The following is a 21,648-nucleotide window of genomic DNA, read 5'->3' on the forward strand; positions in this document are numbered from 1 at the left end:
AGAGTTCCAGAAAGGTATTTTGAGCATTTGGGACCTAGTTCACCAACACTTTACTCCAATTGCAGTGTCATTGCAGGATACTTTTAATTTGCACCATGTTAAACTTTATGTTTGAATTTGAGCCAGTTACTAATGCTGAGATCTCTTCCCTTCCCATTTCCACCCCCTGGAAAGCTTGGAACGTGTGTTGAGAGTCCTCATTGTATGTTGCAGGATGGTTTCACGCCTTTGGCGGTAGCTTTGCAGCAAGGTCATGACCAGGTGGTTTCACTGCTGCTTGAAAATGATACGAAGGGAAAAGTTCGTCTTCCTGCCCTTCACATCGCTGCTCGCAAGGATGATACGAAGGCAGCGGCTCTACTCCTGCAGAATGACCACAATGCTGATGTGGAGTCAAAGGTCAGTTGTAAAAAGAAAAAAGGTTTGATGCTATTAAGTGCTGACCACATGTATTACATCAAGGCCTCCCTTAGTGAAGTATTTTGCTGCAGAGTTACACATAACTTTCTCCTAGAGTGTGTGGTTAAGAGTAACATTCAATTTGCTTCCTTTGCCTCTTTCTCCTCCGTTCCCTTTTTGTTTAAATCAGGGTTAATTTCTCCTGTAGAAACTTCGCAAATGGAAAATAATAAGTAAAATATTAGAATTACTCTTTTGGGAATGAAAGCCACTCCTGCAGTAGTGTTGTATAGGTATTGTACAATTAAGTTATTTGGTTAGTTGTTTGTGTAATTGCTACTTTAAGAACTTTGGTAAACATGTAACAGTTAACATTCAAAATACTTGATCATTCAGCTTCCATTCAGTTGAGCTTCCTTTGTGTGCTGATTGTGCTGTCATCTGAGCTGCCATGCCATGTAGCAATCATGAAGCTTTTTGCATCCATGTCACCAGTGGTGAACTAACCGTTCATTTTTTCCCCCCCTCTTTGCTTCCAAATGTGTTAACCTAGATGATGGTGAATAGAACAACAGAGGTATATATAAATATATATATGCATCATCACTCCTCCATGACTTAGTGCTGCTGCATCATTTCTTCCTCCTCCTTTTTGCATTGCCTTGTATAGGATAGATACCTGCTTTAGATGAAATGAAGTAGCATGTGCTAGAGAAGACTGTAGTTTAGATACCAGGGCTTTCTGCAGCTGAAACTAGGGTTTAAAAGTAAGAGTAAGTGCTCATGGGAACTAACTGCCATCATGAAAGAGCCATATTGTGTAAGATGGAGTTTGCAGGGTTTCTTATTGAGCATATGTTTATCAGATGCGTTAAGAGCTGCAGACAACCCTGTCCTGTTGTGCATCCAGGTCTGATTTTAGGCTTCTGCATGACACTTACCTTGATGGTGTCAGCAAATAGAATGATCCAAGAGTGGTTTTATATCTGCAAAACTCCCAAAGCAAGGCAGTGGCAGCTAGCATGGCTTGCTAACAATTTAGAAATGCATCTAGTTCCCATAAGGTTTCATACTTTGCAGGACTGGTAGAATTGCTGCATGTTTTAGCACTATTTTAAAAGGAAGTAAAACTACTTAAATATGAAAATAAGTTGCTGAAGTAATTTTATCATTAGCCATCTTCTAATTAGGGTGGTAACTCGTGGTGTCTGAACATAACCCACTGTGATTGCCCACAGTGGGAGACTGATCTATGGTGCTAACCCTTGGAAAAAAAAAAGATCCATATTAATAATTTAAAATTGTCTTTGATGTTGTTTTCATTTGCATCTACTTTGAATTTATAAAAAGCAGTTAGCAAGTATCATTAAATGACTTGTATCTGGACTTCTGCAAATAATCTCTAAGAGATTTAACTTGCAAGACTGACATAATACCAATAAGTAGATATTTCTAGTTATCAATTAATTTCAGATTATTGCTTTCATACTGAAATGTTTTGCTGTGGTTTTTCTGGAATAACTGAAAGTTTTATCGTACTTCTGGTCTTCTAGATTAATTACGTTGATTTTTTTTTTTCCCCCCTTCTGCATAGCAATATGATTTTATTTAGACTTTCTGAGAGTCTATAAATAAACATCACTGAGTGAAAACTAGTACAGAATTGGAATGGTGACTTGCAGCAGACTCCTATTACTAGCTTCTGTCAGTGATGTAATACAAATTTTGGAATACCAATGAGCTATAAAGAAAATAAGTATTTTGGTTTTGTTTTGTTTTGTTTTTCCAGAGTGGGTTCACTCCCCTCCACATAGCTGCTCACTATGGAAATATCAATGTAGCTACATTGCTGTTAAATCGGGGTGCTGCTGTGGACTTCACTGCAAGGGTAAGTGTGAAATCTTAGTTATGCTTAGTTTGCGTAATCATCACTTTGAAACACTTTTCCACAACGGTGTGGAAAGGCATATTGCTTTTGCTAGCCCAGGGCCTGGCCTGACTGATCTTGTTCTGTTACCATATGGTGTAAAGGGGGTTTCCCTGGGCTGAACCTAAGCTCCAGCCCTCACCTTTGAAAACTTCTGTTTTAATCAAAAAGAGCGGCTGTTTTCACAGTTCCAGTGTTGCAAAAGGTAAGCTGGGGTTCAATGAGACGAATGCTTCCACCTGTAACTTTAAAATATGGCGGGAGTGCTGTCCCTGTTGAATTGTCCTCAATATGCTGCCGTGAACGCGAAGTGAAGGTGTACTGGTGACTAAAGGAGCTGTACCTTCACTGCATATGCGAGAGCCAGATGATACGTAAGGGAGATCTGCGAAACTGGAGAGGCAGAAAATGAAACGAGGCGTAGAAATGGAGGGGAGTCGATGAGGGGAGTTGATAATGGGAGCTGTATGGCAGAAATCATGGTATAGTGGGGGAACTAACCCTCCTGACCCTGTAAGCTCTGCACCAAAGTCATGACATCAGCCCAGGGACTGACAGGGTAGTTCCTCACAGGTGTGAAAAAGGATCGGGAGCCAGGAGAGAAATGGTATGGGCTTTCCCGGTCTCCCCGTGGTTCACTCTGGGCTGTGTGGGGAGCAGCTGACCAGTGGCTTCAGCTGCACCTTCTTGCTTGAGGAGCGGGTCCATACTCCCACAAGCAGCTGGACTGCTCTGTGAGCCTGCTGTCAGCAGGGCCTCACCTCACAGCCTGGGCTAAAGTTTGACCATATCTGCTCTCAAGGGTCGGGTCTGTCAGAAGACCAAAGAGGAATATTCAAGTGAGGGAGTGTGGTCAGCATAGGAGGACGTGGGAACAACAGCATGTAAGCAGCGTAAGTGTAAAAGGTGGAAAATTACAGAAGGAAGTGATATATAGATGGAAGAGCAGGAAAATAAAGAAATGTATATGGACAGGGATGTAGCAATATGAAGGGCAAGGAAAGAGATTGAGCCAGGCATGAGACCAGAGACCAAAGAAAGGCAAATGCAGAGGTAACACAAAATTTAATGAGCTGGGATAGTGGGCTAGAGAATGCTATGGCAGAGAGGACGTGAGCAGAAAGCTGAGTTAAGTGCTATGAGATTGGCAAGGCTTTAAGAAGGGAAAAGCAGGGAGACTGATTAGGGGCATACAGATAAATAGAAGAGGGGCTAACATTCAAAATAGGTTAGTACGGGAAAATGCTGGAGCTAGAACTTCCTACTGAAGTTCTTAAAAATTTGTTTGCTCATTAGCTTCTTCAGTAATGGTTTGGGCTGCATGAATAAGATCACACCTATAGAATTGCTGCTGATGCACAGCCAGTAATGGTTGTCAGCACAGAATGTGTGCAACAGCGTGGAAATCTGTTGAAATCCATAGTGAAAAACAGATCAAACTCTTGGCTTAAGAATACAAGTATTTCTCCTGTTGGTTTCTCCAACAATGTAGCAACCAAGAAAGAGGAACTGTTTGCCAGTTGTTCACCGAGTGGTGTCTGTGATGCAGTTTAAAAAAAAAAAGGCCTAAAAAAGCAAATGTGATTCCAGGTTATTCCAAGGTATTTCTGATATAGACCAAAAAAACCCCACAAACAAAAAGCCCCCACTAAACCAAAAAAACCCCAGCCCACAAACCAAAGCAAACCAAGGTTGTGCAAGAGTTTGGCTCACCAACCGTTATTAAAACAAAGCAAGGGAGGAGATATGGTAGTGGTCCCTAGGACAATAGGGAGAGAAACTCAAGCAAGAGGGATTCAAACTGAAGGCAAATGCCGATGTAAGAGTAAATAGGTATAAACTGGCCAAGAATTAATTTTGTCTAGAAAACTATATATTTATTATTGTGTATTAATAATTAATATTATGTAATTAATAGTTGTTTGCAGATTAATATTAAACATAAGTAATGAGATTCTGGAGCAACCTTTCAAGTAAAGTAGAAAGAGCAAAAAAACCCAGGGTGTATTCAAGATGATATTTATGAGGGGAATTATATGGCATGGATAATTCAGCAGCTCCTTTTCAGAGATTTTGATCATGTGTTGTGTTTATTACTTTTACAAGAGGAAAAGTACTATACAACTGCTCAGAGCATTTGCCACATAGCAAAAAGGAAATTGTAGCATTTTCTTTTACTTTAGATAGTTTGTGTATCTAAAAACTTGAATGCTTTTGTAGTTAAGGAACATATTTACATGCAGCAAAGTGGTTATGATAAGAATTGCAAACACATGTAAACAATACAATAATACCGTGTTCATTTAGCATAGAAACTATGACTTTTCTTCTAGGACTTCTCACATTTAAAAGCCCCCCCACCCCACCCCCCCCCCCCCCACCCCCCCACCTGAACAGGGTTTTTTTAGCAATTGTCTGTGATTAATAAGGGGAGTTGGTGGAGGGTGTGATAGGGCGGGAATAGAAATTCTGAACAAAGGCAGACCCAGAATGTTTTACTTAAACTGTAAGTAGGAGTGCAGGTTAAAAGCTTTGATGCTGACCACTATTAATTCAAAATAGCATCATTCAGTGATTTATTAATCAAGATAAATCCCCAAAGCTAAAAGACACTGTTTTATGGCATGATCAAGTACCTACTAATGGTGGTGAGAAGAGTACTAGCAGGTGCTGGGTTGAGCTGATAGCTGAGTATCAAAGGTAAGGATCAACTCTCATGTGTCCCCCACAAATTATGTTTTCCAAATTATTTTAATCACTAAGTGTTTTTCATGTTATCGGTGACAGAGGCACCCAGGTTAGAGCCACGTGAAGTTCACAAGCTTCTAAGTATCTGTGCTTTGCTTTCGCTGATAATGTTGACCTCATATTCCCAAGTCCTTAAACTGACCAGATTAGACCATTAAGGCATTTCAAATGGTCATAAGCTTTGCTGTTGAGTAGGCTCTAATCACAGGAGCAAGGAAGAAGAATGGAGTCTTGGGTCAACTCTTGCCCACTCAGAAGCATGATTAAGGATTAGCAATGCTACTACATTAGCAATTAGCAGCATTCAGTACAGTACCACTACATATCATTTGCCTGTTTTAACAAAATAATAAATCTCAGGCTTCAACAGTGCTGTTCTGGATTAGGAGCAGTGACGAAGAGCACATCCAAAATAATAAGGCCACCCTCTGCTCCTCTTTAAGATCTGGAAATTCCAGGTTCTCCCTTCATTAGTTGTCGTTGTCAGAGAGAGGCAGAGTGCTCAGATAGCCAGGGAAGTGCAGATGCGATGACATCAGCAGAGCAGTGGGCTGACGCTGTGACTGAGAGCACTGAATGGCTTGCTTGTGCTTGTGATAGCTGGGTGGGGGCATCCGCAGAGCACCTCTCTACTGTATGGTGGTTGCAAATCTAGAAAAAGTAGCTATGACAGAAGGAATCGTAGCGTAAATAACAGTAATATGGAGTTGAATTTTGTTCTTTAGTTCTTATCAGGCTGCGGGTAATGAAAGCGCTTCCCAGAAAGATGAGTTAGATTCTGTTAGAGTAGTGAATTTGTAGGCAAACAGAGCATCATTGTAAGTTGAGTGTAAAGTACAAATATTGGCATCAAGTAAGAGTCCTTGCATGATCCTTGATTACCTAAATTGCAAAACAGGTGGAGGTAATACTAGGACAGATACTAAAAATGACCCACAGATACAGCCTGCCCACTGCCACCACATTGCTCCTTGTTTTAATTGCTATAAACAATATCCACGATGTGCTCCCTCCCCTCTGGAGGAAGGGCCCTTATTTGAGTTGTTGACAATCTAAGGCAAGCAACAGAGCACAGATATGGAAGGGCTGTAACCCAACTAAAATCATACTGTGTGTATGTACTGTAGCTTTCAGAAGTACAAAAAGTGAGGGTGTCAAATGCACTTCGTGCCTTTGCAAACCAACCATTTTTGCTTTGTTGTTAAATATGGATCAATACTACTTGTCTGTCTCTCAATTTATGTTTAAACTGTTTAGGCTACTATCAATTCTAGGGAGAGATTTGAACAAGAACAGAGCATTATAGTAAGAGAAGATGCTTGTGTGGATGGGGCAGCATTAAGACAAATGTGTGACGGCAGGATAAACAGCTTGCTACCACCATCGGTGTAGTGAAGGTGGAGGAAATGTGAATGGACGTGTAGGATAAAGGCAGAGCTCTGAGCTTTAAGGACAAGGGCTTGTGTGGTGAAAAGAGGAGCTGGTGAAAGCATGCAAGAAAAAGGAGGGCAGACTTGTGGCGAAGGAGATCTCTTCAGCTGCTGTGTTTTCAGTGCATTTCTGAGAGGCCATGGGGAAGGAAGAGGTTCCAGCAATGAAGGTAGGGAAAGACACAAGCTTGATGATGGCTCTCAGTGTAGGGGCAGGAGGTGAGCAGTGGTGCTGCACTGTAAGTAAATGATGTCCCCGGTGATATGCAGTAGCAGCTGATCGCCTCACCCCTGCCAGTATACACCTGCCTGCCTCTCAGCTGTCATATACTCCCTTGTTCCCTTCTTTCACTGCATCTAAGGAAAACAGGCATAGCTCCAGGAGACCTTTCAGGTGTTACAGTGCCTGCCAGCCTGTGAACCTGCTGACTGTAGAGGCTGGGAGGGTTGGAAATGTACGTGCTTTTGGTTTGCACTCTTCCAGCCCAGTGACTGATTTCAGGTCAGCTCTTCCACTGAACTGTATTAGCACTTAAGTATCTGCTTTCTTCTCTAGCATTGTTGCAAGGGAAGATGGCACAACATGGAAAGTTCCCTGTGGGATGGATGGGAGATCATGTCGGTAAATCAGCTTGTGATGCCCCTGATTCTACCTGTTTACAGGAGGCAGCTCCAAGAACCGTCATAACCTCAGTCCAAGTGAAAAAAGGTCTCCTTATTGGGCTGGATGTTTGCCATTTTGTAATGAAGGAAAGATACTCATTCCAAATTGCGTGACTTCTTGGGCTGAAACTCAGCAATAAACATGTCACAATTACTGGCAGGATATGCACTGTATAAGTAACAGGCATTTTATGTCTATTCATCATCCTTCTACTGTAGTACATTTTCATGTGTGTGGCTATGCTTTTCTGAAACCCTTCAAAGCTAAAGAAATCCCTTCATTGCATCACCATATTTCCATCTGGCTTAACTGGGTGGCAATCACATATGGGCTAAAGAACTGAAGGAAGAGAGTAAAGAGTAACTGAGGGTGAAGTCAGTCTCCTCTCTTAGAGTAACACGTAAGTACAGTCACTACCTGGGCTTTGAAGGATTGCAACAATTCCAGGCACCATTCTCTTAGCTGGCAATGGCACCTGGTGTTGGGGAAGTGCAGATAAATCCTAGTTACAAACTGAAAGGAGGCCAAAGACCTTTTAAAAATTATCAAATTTTTCAACAGGGAAAAGTAATTGCTGTTATTTTAAGAAAAATACTGTTCATCGGCCACTTGTGCCTTTGAATCAAACTATATCTGGTGTGTTTACCTAGAGTTTTAATAATCTTGATGTCTACTTCCCATCTTCTGGAACTACCTACCTAGTGATTAGTACGGAGACGTGAAATCCACCAGGTGGGCTCTCCGGTTGCAGGCTTTCAATTCAGGAGATCTGTTGTTGGCATACAATGAACATATGTGCTCCCATCCTATCTGCTGCTTCTGGAGCTGCACGCTGTTGCAGGGGCTTTGTGCCATGGACTTGACTTTCCTTACCAGAAACAGGTCATCTTCAGCTTGAGGGTGGGTGGGGTGCTGGAGAAAAAGGACAGGTCACAGAGGGATTTCTTCGTCTTTATCTCTACTGCTCCCTTCAAATTTGCTCTAGACTGCCTTGCACTTTGATATCTAGGATTTGGAAAGATGTATCCCGATACATGCTAAAGCAAGTAACAGCCTTTGGAAGGAATGCGAAACCAGTTTCCTTAGTAGTCTGATTATACCTATGGTATCCTGTGCAAGAAAGCTCTTTCGCTACAAGTCAGACCCCTGCAGAGTGCCTGCCCTTTCCCTTCGGACTTTGCTTGGGCATCCCTAGGAGCAGTGTGCAGGGAGGGTAGACAGTTTTATCTGCTGCAATTCCCAGCCACCTGCGATGGAGATGTGTGTCCAGACTGCCCCGCGCTAATTCAGCAACAAGAAAGTGCGTATCAGTGTTTCTCCAAGGCTGCTGTGCAGACCAGGGAGTTGAGGAAGGTGCTTTGAATAACTGTATTTTCTGGGAAGTATAGTTAGGCAAAAGTTGTTATTTGGGGATTCACAGAGTCTTCAGATATCATTCTCCTGTCTGACATTATCTTCCAGTGGAAAGATCTGTCTAGCTCAGGTGAGGAAATGCCTCTGAATCACAGAATCACTAGGTTGGAAAGGACCTTCAAGATCATCAAGTCCAACCATTAATCCAGCGCCACCATGTCCCCTAAACCATGTCCTGAAGCACCACATCCACACGTTTTTTGAACACTTCCAGAGATGGTGACTCCACCACCTCCCTGGGCAGCCTGTTCCGATGCCTGACCACTCTCTCAGTGAAGAAGTTTTTCCTAATATCCAATCTAAACCTCCCCTGGCACAACTTGAGGCCATTTCCTCTTGTCCTATCACTAGTTACTTGGGAGAAGAGACCAACACCCTCGTCGCCACAACCCCCTTTTCAGGGAGCTGTACAGAGCAATAAGGTCTCCCCTCAGCCGCCTCTTCTCCAGACTAAACAACCCCAGTTCCCTCAGCCGCTCCTCATAAGACTTGTGCTCCAGACCCCTCACCATCTTCGTTGCCCTTCTCTGGACACGCTCCAGCACCTCAGCATCCTTCTTGTCGTGAGGGGTCCAAAACTGAACACAGTATTCAAGGTGCGGCCTCACCAGTGCCGAGTACAGGGGCACGATCACTTCCCTACTCCTGCTGGCCACACTATGTCTGATACAGGCCAGGATGCTGTTGGTCTTCTTGGCCACCTGGGCACACTGCTGGCTCATATTCAGCCGGCTGTCAACCAGCACCCCCAGGTCCCTTTCCACCAGGCTGCTCTCCAGCCACTCCTCCCCAAGCCTGTAGCGTTGCATGGGGTTGTTGTGGCCAAAGTGCAGGACCCGGCACTTGGCCTTATTAAACCTCATACAGTTGGCCTCTGCCCATTGATCCAGCCTGTCCAGATCCCTCTGCAGAGCCTTCCTACCCTCCAGCAGATCAACACTCCCACCCAACTTGGTGTCATCTGCAAACTTACTGAGGGAGCAATCGATCCCCTCATCCAGACCATCAATAAAGATATTGAACAAGACCGGCCCCAGAACCGAGCCCTGGGGAACACCGCTTGTGACCGGCCGCCAGCCGGATTTAACGCCGTTCACCACAACTCTCTGGCCTCGGCCATCCAGCCAGTTCCTCACCCAGCGAAGAGTAAACCTGTCTAAGCCACGAGCCGCCAGTTTCTCCAGGAGAATGCTGTGGGAGACGCTGTCAAAGGCTTTACTAAAGTCCAAGTAGACAACATCCACAGCCTTTCCCTCATCCACTAGGCGGGTCACCTGGTCATAGAAGGAGATCAGGTTGGTCAAGCAGGACCTGCCTTTCATGAACCCATGCTGCCTGGGCCCGATCCCTTGGTTGTCCTGCAGATGCCCTGTGGGCACTCTCAAGACCAACCGCTTCATAATCTTCCCCGGTACAGAGGTCAGGCTGACAGGCCTGTAGTTCCCAGGATCCTCCTTCCGGCCTTTCTTGTAGATGGGCGTCACATTGGCAAGCCTCCAGTCTTCTGGGACCTCCCCTGTTAACCAGGACTGCTTATAAATGATGGAGAGTGGCTTGGCAAGCTCCTCCGCCAGCTCTCTCAGTACTCTTGGGTGGATAAGCTCCACCTGTCTGTGAGGAGCACAATGGATAGAAAGGAAAAAAGAAGTTGTTCTCTACAACTTTCAGAGCAATGGCTGAAAGAAACATTTGTAACCCTCACATCCACTCTGTATTTGAGCAAGTCAGAAGATTCAGGTAGCAAGAGAATCCTCTACATGAAGATGACCTCTGCCCATATCTATCTTGCCAGTGCAAACAAGAGGTAGTCACTGCACCATGAAAACTGCATCCAACCCTGTGAACAGCCTTCCTGATACACAGCACTCCTTATTCTAGAGGAGATCTCAGTTCCGCTGGGATTGGGCTTTGCCTGCAGGAAGTTTGCTTACTGGAAGGTTGAGAAAGGATTTAGTAATTTTGAGAGGGTGGTGTGAGGACAACATGCATTAGTGATCACCCTGAGGTTGAGGAGCAGAACACCATTAGCCCATCAAAAAGAGCAGGCAACATGCAAGTGACAGTAACATGAGAAAAAAACATCTTTTTACTTCCCTTGTGGTAGTTTGCCATAACAGCTCCTTGCTATACTCTTCTTTCTTTTCTTCCGGGGTTCTTTTTATGTATCTAAGCCTGAAAAAAGATAAGTATATAAGCATTTAAGAGCTAAATTAGCACAATATCAGATTTTTATTAAGTAGAGTAGAAAAAAAGCTAAAAATTATATACTGTTGTAAGGTTTCCTGGAAAATATCTGATTTTGTGTGTGTGCCTATAATCTCTTTAATTTCCAAAAATCCTATAAAAGTCTCAGTGAATCCCGCAGCTGCTACTAGAATACAAGATTTTTCTCTGCCTGGGTTCTGCTGCGTTGTAGCTCCAGTTCTGAATTGCAGAAAAAAATACAGAAGGAGAGAATATTGAGTGTTTTCATATTCAACACGTTGATGTAGCTGCTTAGTTGCATCTGATTATCTTCCCATACACAGCACAGTCTTGCCATACCTTCAGGAACTGGTAATAGTGGTAATATCCATGCAGTGTGGTTGATGACAATTCCAATATATGACAACCACCAACCAGCATTATGCTCTTTCCATAAGAATGATGGAGGGATTTTTCCAGAATGTACAGGAAATTTCTGCTTTAGCAGTCTGACTATTTTCAGCTTCAGTGAAACTTTTATGATTAAAACTACACTCCACTGAGGGGCTGGGAGGAGAGCTCAGAGGTGGAGGTAAACTCTCTCGTTGATAGCGAGGAGAAATATCAAGTCACCATGATGCTGGCAACGGGTCTTCACAGCCCCTGCATTTAAAATAATGCAGCATGTGACTAGGAAAGGTTTACCCTTTTTTTGTGTGCTTTTTTTTAAAGCTACACTTCAGAGCCCGATATGATACTGTAAGTGCAAACATTTACTTTTCCTGTTTACTATCAGCATCCTTATGCTTATAAATGCAGACTGTCTGATGGGAGAAAGAGGCAATCCCATAGGACAGCATATCACAGCAGAAACCAGGGGAAATTCATTTTCTAAATGCATTAAAATAAAACTACAAGATGTACCATGTTTGTACTCTGTCAACGTTAAGTTTTTCCCTATTTTTTTCTGACTTTCTAACCCTTTGTGTTGCTACTTTGTAATAGCGTGGAGTAATTGTGATTACTGCGGTGGATAACGCCGTGTGTCAGAGGGAAGTTGATCTCATTTCAGATGGGAAATGTAGGTGGCTTATTGCTCAGCACAGCATAACTCAGTTTTTTGAATTATCTTGTGAAGCTGTGGATCGAGAGATGCAGCTGAAAGGGCTTAGTGCTTCCTCTGATCAGGCACAAGCAAAAGCCACTGAATGGAAAAGCAGGTCACTCTTAACCCATCTTATTTCTGGCTGTTGTGAGATGCCAAAGGAAGGCATAGGCCCTCTGTGTGAGAAGGTGGTGGCTGCAGAGGCAATGGATAGAGATAAAGGGAAAACAGCTGTCCACAATGTTGTGAGGTGTAGAAAAAAATTGCATGCATCTAATCTGTCATGCTTTAAGCTATATACAGTTTCAGAGCACTTCAAGTCATATACCCCAGGAAATGTGCCAAGGAGGAGAGGAAAGGCTGTGTGCTAGTTCATAATCGTGTGAGTGTTTATTGCATAGTTCTAGGTTGCTATTCTCACAAGTTATTTTTCATATTCCCCGTAGAATTTGTTAACTCGCAAGTTGGATCTCAGTGTCGAGGTGTCTACCTGAGACATTATCCAGCATTTGATATTTCAACAGCAAGGACAAGAAGCACTACAACAGACATTCTAGATCTGAACCACATCTTTTAATGGCAACTTTTTGAAGGCATTTCTACTTTATTACTGCAGGAAAACATCTTCAAAAGTTTCCTGATTTACTATTCTATCTTAAGAACAAAGAGAGACGTTTATAGAAGATCAAATGGATAAAAACAGAATGAAAAGACAGCAGATGCTGTTGATTTACTTGAAGAATTCAGAACCTTACATTTGGCTATATTGTTTGCTGATACCACAGTTTTAGTGTTAATAACCTACACCCAAGCTTCACATATTATGAAGCTTTTTTTATCTCTAGTTTCTTGTGACAAGTGCAAACAACTCGACTTTGAGTTGCTTGCTTTATATTGTGTCATCAGAAACATTAATGATGATGTCAGATTTATTAACTTCTCAGTTCACTTTCTGAATTGTCAAATGAGAGATGGGAAGGAGCCATATGTGTGATACATTTAGGTATAATTTTTTAAGCCTTGGCACAACACAGTATTGACCAAAGACAAGTTTCTTGCCTTAAACTTCGGTGTGCAATTATTCAAGCATTCACATAATGCATCTCTTCATCTGTTCAGGAGTCGGAACTCTCAGCCACCAGTATTATTACTTCATATTGTTCTCTACCAGTAAAAGCTAAAATAGCTAAATGGCAAAATTAAATTCTGAATAGAGACCTGCCCCCTTTCTTTTTTCCCCCCTTCATTTCCCCACAGTGTTTCTGTGAGCTGTTAGCACTGAATAAGGCTAAACATGTTTTTTCATCTTTGTCTCTTAACTATTTTTATGAACTGTCTGAATAGGTTAATAGCGTATGACGAAAACTGCGTCGTCCTTCCCAGAGAGTGCTGCAGTGCTCTTTCCCAGGAAAGAGAAGCTGAGTTTGATCATCCATAAGGACAGATATTTCACTGGGCCTGTAGGGTTTCATTTGCTTGATTCCTCATGCTCAATTCTTTATTTCAGGGTAGCTGTGTGTAGTTTGCTTTCCTAACAAACTGTGTCTGAAGTGATCATGTGCTCCATCCATCCCTTCCTAATGTGAACTTGCTGCCTATTTTCAGCAAAATGTAACTCAAGGTTTCAAGATCCTAGAGACATTAAACTTACATGTTTTTCTTAAATCAAGTGGAAAAAAGATGGACTGCTAGCTCTCCAGCTTGCAGAAGTGAACTCAGTCATTACTAGGTGCTGGAGAATTTCCCCGCATTCCCAGCCCTTTGTCAGAAGCTGAGAGACAACTGCACAGGGGACAGGCCCTGATAGTTTCAGTACTAACAAGAAATAAGAAGGTCACTTGAATAGGACTCCTTTTTGACCATGAAAATGGATTATTATTTTTTCCCCTACCTGTTGCAAGCAAACAGTGTGACCTAAACCTTAACTACTAAGTGGAAGCCACATCTTTTGGAGTTGAGGTGTGTATCTGCTCGCTCATTCACTCTAGAATCAGCTCTCCTTCATTTAAGGTAATGAAGCTTTGCACGATTGGACTGGCAAATAATTAGATCCGAAGTGCATATTCTTATGTGATTATACCCTCCCCTGTGCTGCACTAGATTGATTTAGATTGGTGTCAAGATGAATGACAACCAGAATTCTAATAGGTATTTGTCTTACCTTTTGTAATGCTGTCCCTTCCCCCTCCATTTCTTCGTTGATGCTTAGAAAAGGCATTTCTTCTAATCTGTGTATGATACAGTAAATTATTTGTAGTAATGTATTAACAGGGCACTAAGGTCTATTAGACTGAGTTAATCTCTTTGCTCATTATCCACAGCAAGCAGAGAAAGGTAGTCCTTCAGTCTGAATTACCTGCAGTACCCTTTTCTTGAAGACATGAAAGTTATTTCCTTTACTATTTTTTCTCAGGAAAGTAGAATTCATCTCTCATTCCCCTCTGACCTCCATAACATCTTTCCTCCTGGAAAAGTGGAAAAACAGTGTGGAAAGAGTGGAAAAGCAGAAAGTATCTCCTCATAGTTATGATTTCTCTCTTCTTTTTTTTTTCTGTCCTCTTTGTGGCCGATACAGTAATATACTGACCCCATATTATATCTAGTGTCAACTCCCAGTCAAATGGAATTAATTCTTTTTTCAAAACTAACTAACAAATTTCAAGTTTAGCAATCACACAGCTTTACATCCTTGGGAGGACTACGTATAGCATACTTATTGTTTAATGTGTTAAGCATCATTTTTGTTTTACTTTGTTTTGTTAAAGATATGAGAAGCTACCCTGGAATAGTAGTTGCTTTGATGCTCTAATGATCGTTAATATTGGAGAAAGAAGCTCTGTCATTTCATCTTGCTAAAATGTATTTTACCTCTGTGATAATATTAATTGGTACTTTCTAGTAGCTGTGCATTAGCTTCATAGTAAAATTGTGTGTAAATGAAAATGTAGCATACTGGATTAGGTACTCAGCATTATTAAGCTGTGAGTCAGCTTGTACATCTGAGAAGGGATCTTTTTTTAGTGCTGGTTTTCTGTCACTCACCTGCAGTTTTGAGGAAGCACTATTAAATGGTCTGTTGGCCAGGCAAGACACTTGTACCACTCTGCAGCTATTCAGGGTGATGGGTGCCTTTCTGATTCAGTCAGCCATAGGATTCACGCTCACTAAAATTTACCGCTTTCTGCTCAGTTGCAGGGAAGCTGGTTTTACGCAGCCAGCTGTTTGCACTGCCCCTGAACACACAGAAACATGGCCTTTAAAATTCTGTTTGTGCTCATACAGTGGCTGCATGCTCTATGGAAATCCTTTTTTTTTTTTTACTTGGCTCCATATGAGCAAATACATATAAACAGAATGTGGCCTTCATACACCGCAAGATAAAGGATTCATCAGAGTGTGAAGAAATGTCCTAGCTACATCTTGTTAAAAAGGCGTGTTTGTGTGCACACGCATTTGTTATGTAACTGTCCTCGATGCACAGCTGCATGCTGCCGGCCTGCCAGGTGCCACTTAGGGAGGTGCATACGTGTATTTACAGTCCCACTTGAGGTACAGTATTACGTCGGTGAGAGGAACAAATTTGGAGGATGAAATTAGTGATGTAACTGAAACGAAGGTGTTTACAAGACTTTTGGAGTTTGCTGGTAATGTTCAGAAAAACACAACATTGGCATCTTCTTGCTTTTGAATTAGGCCTACAGATGTAATGGTTTTATTTATTTTCCATGGCTCCATCAAGGCCAATGAAGTTGTGAGGTATGAATCCTTATCGTTACATGCTCAGAAACAATCATAGATGAATTAAATTGCTAGGGTTTAGTCAGTAAAATTGCATAAATTGACTCTTGCACAAAAACAGAGAACTGAGGCACAATCATATGTTTTTAAAACTCCAACCACAGCTTGAATGTTTGTCTTCATAATATATGTGTTGAGGTATCAGGCCAATAATTCACATACATTGATAAACACAGCTTCCCTTTTGCTTTCATGTTCCCAGGGAGTCAAAACTGTGTTATGCATTAGCAAATTTGGCATAATTCATTCTGTGAGCAAACTGATCATGGAGTTCATGAAAGAAAGATATATGGATATTTACTTCTGGTTTGTTTTTTTTTTTTTTTTCTTCCACAGAATGATATCACACCATTACATGTTGCATCAAAGAGGGGAAATGCAAATATGGTCAAACTCCTACTTGATCGAGGAGCTAAAATTGATGCCAAAACAAGGGTAAGCTTAAATGTGAATGCTGTGAGTGACTGTGGAATTCTTGCCTCTGACCTGTTAGTTGCTGTAGAGCTTGCTTCATTCTTCTTCCTGGCAAGCTACCGTAGCTGCACTCCTTTTTTTTTTTTTTTTTAATACAAAATGGTTGCAGTATTTACATCTCTTAAAGCAGTGTGTGAAACACCGTGTATGGCAAAGCTCAGAACTAACAATTTTTCGTGTCCTCCACAGAGCATTTAATCGAGAGCTGCTTCTAGCTACTTAGGGGTAGAGGTGAATGTACAGGAAAATACTAAAAGACAAGAATTCAGTTCAGATATTTCAGAATTTGAATGCAAAAAGAGTAACTTTGAACTGCAGTCTGTGTTTGCCTTTCATTATCCACAGGGCAGTGTCACAGAGCATGATGTTGCTGATGAGTCTTGCGCAGCTCAGCTTCTGTCTCACTGGGTACTTAGCTGCTGGCTTGCATTTTTCAGCAAATGTGCTGGGTGTAGCAAAGGTTTCCATCAGGTCGACACCTGACTTGAGTTGCTGAGTGACTTAAAAGCTCGATGCATATGGTTATATTTCAGTGCTGTAGTTAAAACCCAATCAAACCAGTTTAGGGATATTTTGTTTACTTACATAGTGGCAAAAAAGAGAAAGAAAAAATTGAAAGGTTTGGAAGTAAACCTAGAACTGCTACTGCTGTGGGCTGTCATGGCAGTCTTTGCGACACGCTCCTGTGCATGTGAAGTAACCTTTAGGAGCTGTGCATGTGAAGTAACCTTTAGGAGCTGTGCCTGTAACTTTTTGACAGTTGTCATTTTCTTGAAATACTAGCTTATCACCTATCCATCTTCCATTTTTAATTATTCTGTATAATTTCTACCAGAATCATTCTAAACAAAACAAAGGTATAACCTAAGAATATTTTTTCTGCAGTTACTACTGTATCCACAGATTTCTGTTTGGTTTTCCAGTGTTCCAGCAGTCTCTGAGATTGCCTGCAATGCTTGTTGAGGCATGTTTGTATTTTTTTATTTCTGTAGCAAATTCAGAAACTGGGTCAGTTTATTTTCTCATCTCTTTACTCTCTCCACATGTTTTTCTTTAGTTCTTCTATTTTACCTTTAGAAGTCACTCATGATTTCTTTGTGAAAGTTTCTGGTAATTGGGGAATATGGAAAAGTTGCCTTTTCATGGATAACATGAACAGTGGGTGTAATTTCTGGACTGAAATACCAGCCTCCTATGCGCTACATGGGGGCTGCCAGGCTAAGGGGCGTGGGTCTGCCGTGTGGTGAGGAGGGCCACATTTTGGTGATGCGACAGATTTGCATTTGGTCAGAGCAGGGAGAAAGGGATGTGGCAAGGGACTATTTGTTTCCTCTCTGCAAGCATTTATAGGGCCCACTGCAGCCAAAATGTTGTGGACAACTACTTTAAATAGTTGGACTCCAACTATGTTCTTTTCGTTACGAAAATCTGTGATGTGCTTAATTTCCTGTATCACAGGCTTCGGGGTCAGACATTAGGATAATTTATGTAACTAAAAATACAGTCTGGGACGGAAACAGGATCCAGGAAGAGGGCAGAAGCATTAACAGCTCCTGAATCTGGGCAGAGCTTCTCAGTGAGGCAAAAGGCAGTGGATGAATGTGGTTCACGAAGTGGTGGTTTGTTTTTTCTGGCTTTCCCCAGAGACTGCCTGTTTCCTCAAACACCCATCCTCTCCATAAATCAGAAGGGATTTGCATAACTTCTCCTGTGTGTGCTGTACGTGTGTCACTCATAGTTGCACTTCTCTGGCATTACCAGAGGCATCATTTTCTGGCAGTTAGTGACTAAGTGGAAGTTTTGCTCCCAGTGGCACTGACTCATCCAGTCTGGTCTGAGCGGCGTGTGCCTCTGCCGAGGAGTCGCACTGAACTGAGCAGACAGCTGCATGATCGAGAAAAGGGAAGAGCATCGCTGGAGTAGATCAGGAAGGATTTACAAATCAGTAGGAGAAGCAATAGACTGAGGAACGTGGTGGTAGATGAAAAAAGGACATTGTTTCAGGAGTGTCTGCCAAGTTCTCATATTCAATAGCAAAGATTAATTGCTGTGAGCTGTTATAACACATGTTCCTCCTAAATCTCTCTTGTTATTCCTACCTGACCCCATGTTGTTTTCAGAGGCAGAACAATTGACGTATGTCAACTTTGCAGTCATTTCATTTTTTTAAGCACCATTCTTTTTTTAGTGCCCCAGACATGGAACGGCCTTACGAAAATACAGGATGACAAAAGCTTCAGTCATACCCTTTTGCAGCACCATCACCGCTACTGGGTATATTGAAAGGCAAAGGGCAGGCAAGGGCTCTCTTTTCTGAGACGTGTATCAAGTCATGCCTATCAGCTGGGTGCCCAGTCAGAGCACGGCCTTGTGGTGTTCTGTGAGGGGCAGGTGTAGTTGCGCAATGCGCACACAGCTTGATAAACAGATGGGATTTGCACGGCTCCTATTACCAGATTTATAAATGTAAGGCATCTTTTTTTTGAAAGAGATTTTAAAGAGATGAGCCTTTTTTTTTTTTTGTCGTTTGATTAAGGTAGTTTTTTGTCTTGGACACCATGATACTATTTAATGCAAATGTTGGTTATGGAACACTAAATACCTTCTTAAAGGTGAATGGCAAAGGTTCTGTACCCACATGAAAGGACAAGAATTATTGAAAATTTCTTGTTTCTTTGCTCAGAGGCAGAAATTCCTAGGCCTTTGTTTCTACTTTATTGGGTTTTTAATTCACTTGTAAATAAGTATGCAGAAAATACTGGTTTGTGTTGTTGACCAAACGCTAACAGAGCCAGGATTCACTACTTCAACTCTTAGATGGGACATATTTAGCTATTCAGCTGTTGTTTTGTGATCTGTTCCTGCAGTCCATTCTCTGTATGGGGTATTGGAAATATGCTCCATGTAATGTCTCTTTATTTTTCACAAACATACTCACTTTGTAGATAAATTCACATAAAGCCCTTCCTGAGCATTAAGTAAGTTGGGGTAATGATATCTTTTCCTTAGTCATTTCCATGAGCGTTTGTGTTTGCTGGTAGCAGATGGTCCTGGAAACTGCAATGCTGAAGTGCTGCACAAAAGGTTAACAAGAAGGGCTAAATCCCCATCCTGTTTAAGTAATTGTAAAAGTCATCCATGGGCTCCCAATTTCTCTATATTCATTAGGACTAGGATTTGATGAGCACCGTAAATCTTGTTGCACACCTGCAAAGTGTACTTAGGAGTTCAGATAACATGTGAGAGTATGAGTTTATTTCCAAAAATGATCTTACAACTATTTTGAGGCTCAGCCATCTTTTTTTTTTTTTCTCTTAGTTCATGCTTATGTTGCATTGTTTATTTTAGCCAGCTGTTTATCTTCTCTCTGTCCTTTTTTTGTGCGAGATGTCTAGCAGCTGGTACTTGGGGCTTTATATTGAATTCTTAAGAGTACTCCTCAAGAACGATTTGCTACTTTTGTCCATCCAGGGCAGCTTTTATTATTCAGGTTTTTAACATTCTAAGCAAAGACCTATTAATGCCTCACATAACATGTTACTGAATGTTTCCCTAATTATTTTTTCTCTGTCTTCCAGAAAAGACTTTAAAAAATAAATTTTAATTAGAGAGGTTGATTAAATTAGTTTGATTTGCTTTGGCTGTCTAACACTGTATATGCCAAAGTGAATTTTTGTCTGAAGCAGGCAGAAAGCATGTTTTAGCATGGATTAATAATAAGTGTTTATAATCTTCATTCTACTGATTTTTTGCAGCTAAATAACAGGCCAGCACTCTTATCTGCATGAAAACATGTGGGATATGCATCAGATCATAAATAAGCTGCTCCAGAAAAGCCACATGTATTAAGATATAAAATAACTACAAGAATAACACTGACTTGGCGCCAAGTGCATTTTGCATGTGTAGGAAGAGCAAACTTCATTTGTTGCCCTGTTTTATGGAAGGGGCATTTTGCAGCAGTGCCAATGAAGTCAAGAATTCAGGAGACTTAGAGCACAGACGGACCATGAGATAGAGAGCCCTGCTAGGCTGAAGCACATGCAGAGAGACTGACTAAGCATCGATGGGGATGATAAACCCTGGAGGCAGCAGTAATTGCTCCCCTGAGAGAAGCATGCCTTCTACCTCTAGCTCAGGGGAGTGGAGTGCCTGGCACGCTCCTTCCAAGGCCATGGACAGGCTCTGGGATTTAGCTCAAAGTCTGACAAGTTCTTGCTGAATATTTGCATCACAGTAAAGTTTTTACTGGGTGTTGTGCTTAATTTCATCACTCATAGGCTAGGTTAGAAGCTGATCTGAGAGTTGAAGTACTGAGGCTGCTGTGGATTTGGGGTACAGCCCAGAAAATCCCATTGTGCAAGGGAAATCCTGGGTGGGCATTGACAGGGAAGGAGTAGCTGGGGAGCACAGGGAGGCTGGTTCATGCTTACCCGTGCTGCTCAGAGGTCTCTTACAGCCACATGTGGTGGCAGGAAAACACACTGCAGGAAGGAGGCTCATCTGCCTGCACCATCATCTGCTAACCTCAAGCCAGTTGTGAGCCCAGTGCGCCAAGATCAGGGAGCTACACAGGTACCAATTCTCAACAGTGACCAGCAACAGTGCTTAGATCTCATTTACTGGGGGGATGGGGGGGCAGGATGGTGTTTGAAATAAAAGCTACAGAAAGAGCAGCAGCCCCAGAGATGGGTGTGCTTATGGGAATCTTGTGCCTAAGCAGAACTCCTCCTGTTGTCCTCCTGGCTTCACTGGAGCTGCTGTCAGGCTCTCTGGACGCATAGATAATACTGATGATATGATTTATTGTGTCAGCACATACTTAGAGAGTCCTTAATCTGCAGATTATTGTCATAATCGTTTGTAATGGTTTTTCTGAGCCATTGCAGACTATCTTATTAAGGCAAGTTTACTTCATAATACGTGTAATATATTTTACGCTTCACATAGTATAGTCTATATGAACAGTAAATAAGCAGCTAAGAAAATCTCCTCACAAAACCAGTAAAGTCTTGCTGAGTTCAGAGCAGTCTCTCTTAATCTCCCATTCTCTTTTTTTAAACAAAATCTTTCTGTGATTTGTGTTTCAGATTGCCTCTGCACAGTTCTTTAAGACTTTTGTGCCATATAGCAATTAACCAAGTCAGGTGAATAGATGGTGTCTTCTCAGAATACAGAAAAACATCTCTGCAGCTAAATGAGCTGTCTTCAAATATCTTTGCTCCTTACAGTGGGAGTCCTGACATCGTCTTAACAATAGCTGTCCCAACAAGCACCTATATTACGTTGTAATGTTGTGTCACACCGTGTGATGCATCTGGTGGTGGTGACTGCTATGTGGACTAGAATGAGCTCTAGCTGGCCAAGCATGACTGCTTGCTGCCTCCTGTGCCACAGGAACCTTGTCAGCAGTAGGTGCAAGCTGGGCAGGCCTGGGCAACGTGAGATGATTGGGGCACTGTGCTCTGGGGAGCACTGAAGTCGTTTTTAGTCTAGTGCATGAAGA

The 21,648-nt window shown here is 42.0% G+C and overlaps 1 protein-coding gene across 2 annotated transcripts in view; it reads left to right on the plus strand.

The window, feature by feature from the left end:
- Nucleotides 1–21,648, plus strand: part of ANK3 (ankyrin 3) — a gene marked incomplete at both ends in the record, with an annotated part of 204,765 nt that overhangs the window by 68,387 nt on the left and 114,730 nt on the right. For both annotated transcript variants that reach the window (XM_082002335.1, XM_082002336.1), the window contains 3 exons: nucleotides 214–399; nucleotides 2,189–2,287; nucleotides 16,005–16,103. In XM_082002335.1, the coding sequence (XP_081858461.1) occupies nucleotides 214–399; nucleotides 2,189–2,287; nucleotides 16,005–16,103 (384 nt within the window). The remainder of the gene's footprint in view (nucleotides 1–213; nucleotides 400–2,188; nucleotides 2,288–16,004; nucleotides 16,104–21,648) is intronic.

The sequence above is a fragment of the Phaethon aethereus genome (genome assembly GCF_964289735.1).
Source record: "Phaethon aethereus genome assembly, chromosome: 7".
NCBI lineage: Eukaryota > Metazoa > Chordata > Aves > Phaethontiformes > Phaethontidae > Phaethon > Phaethon aethereus.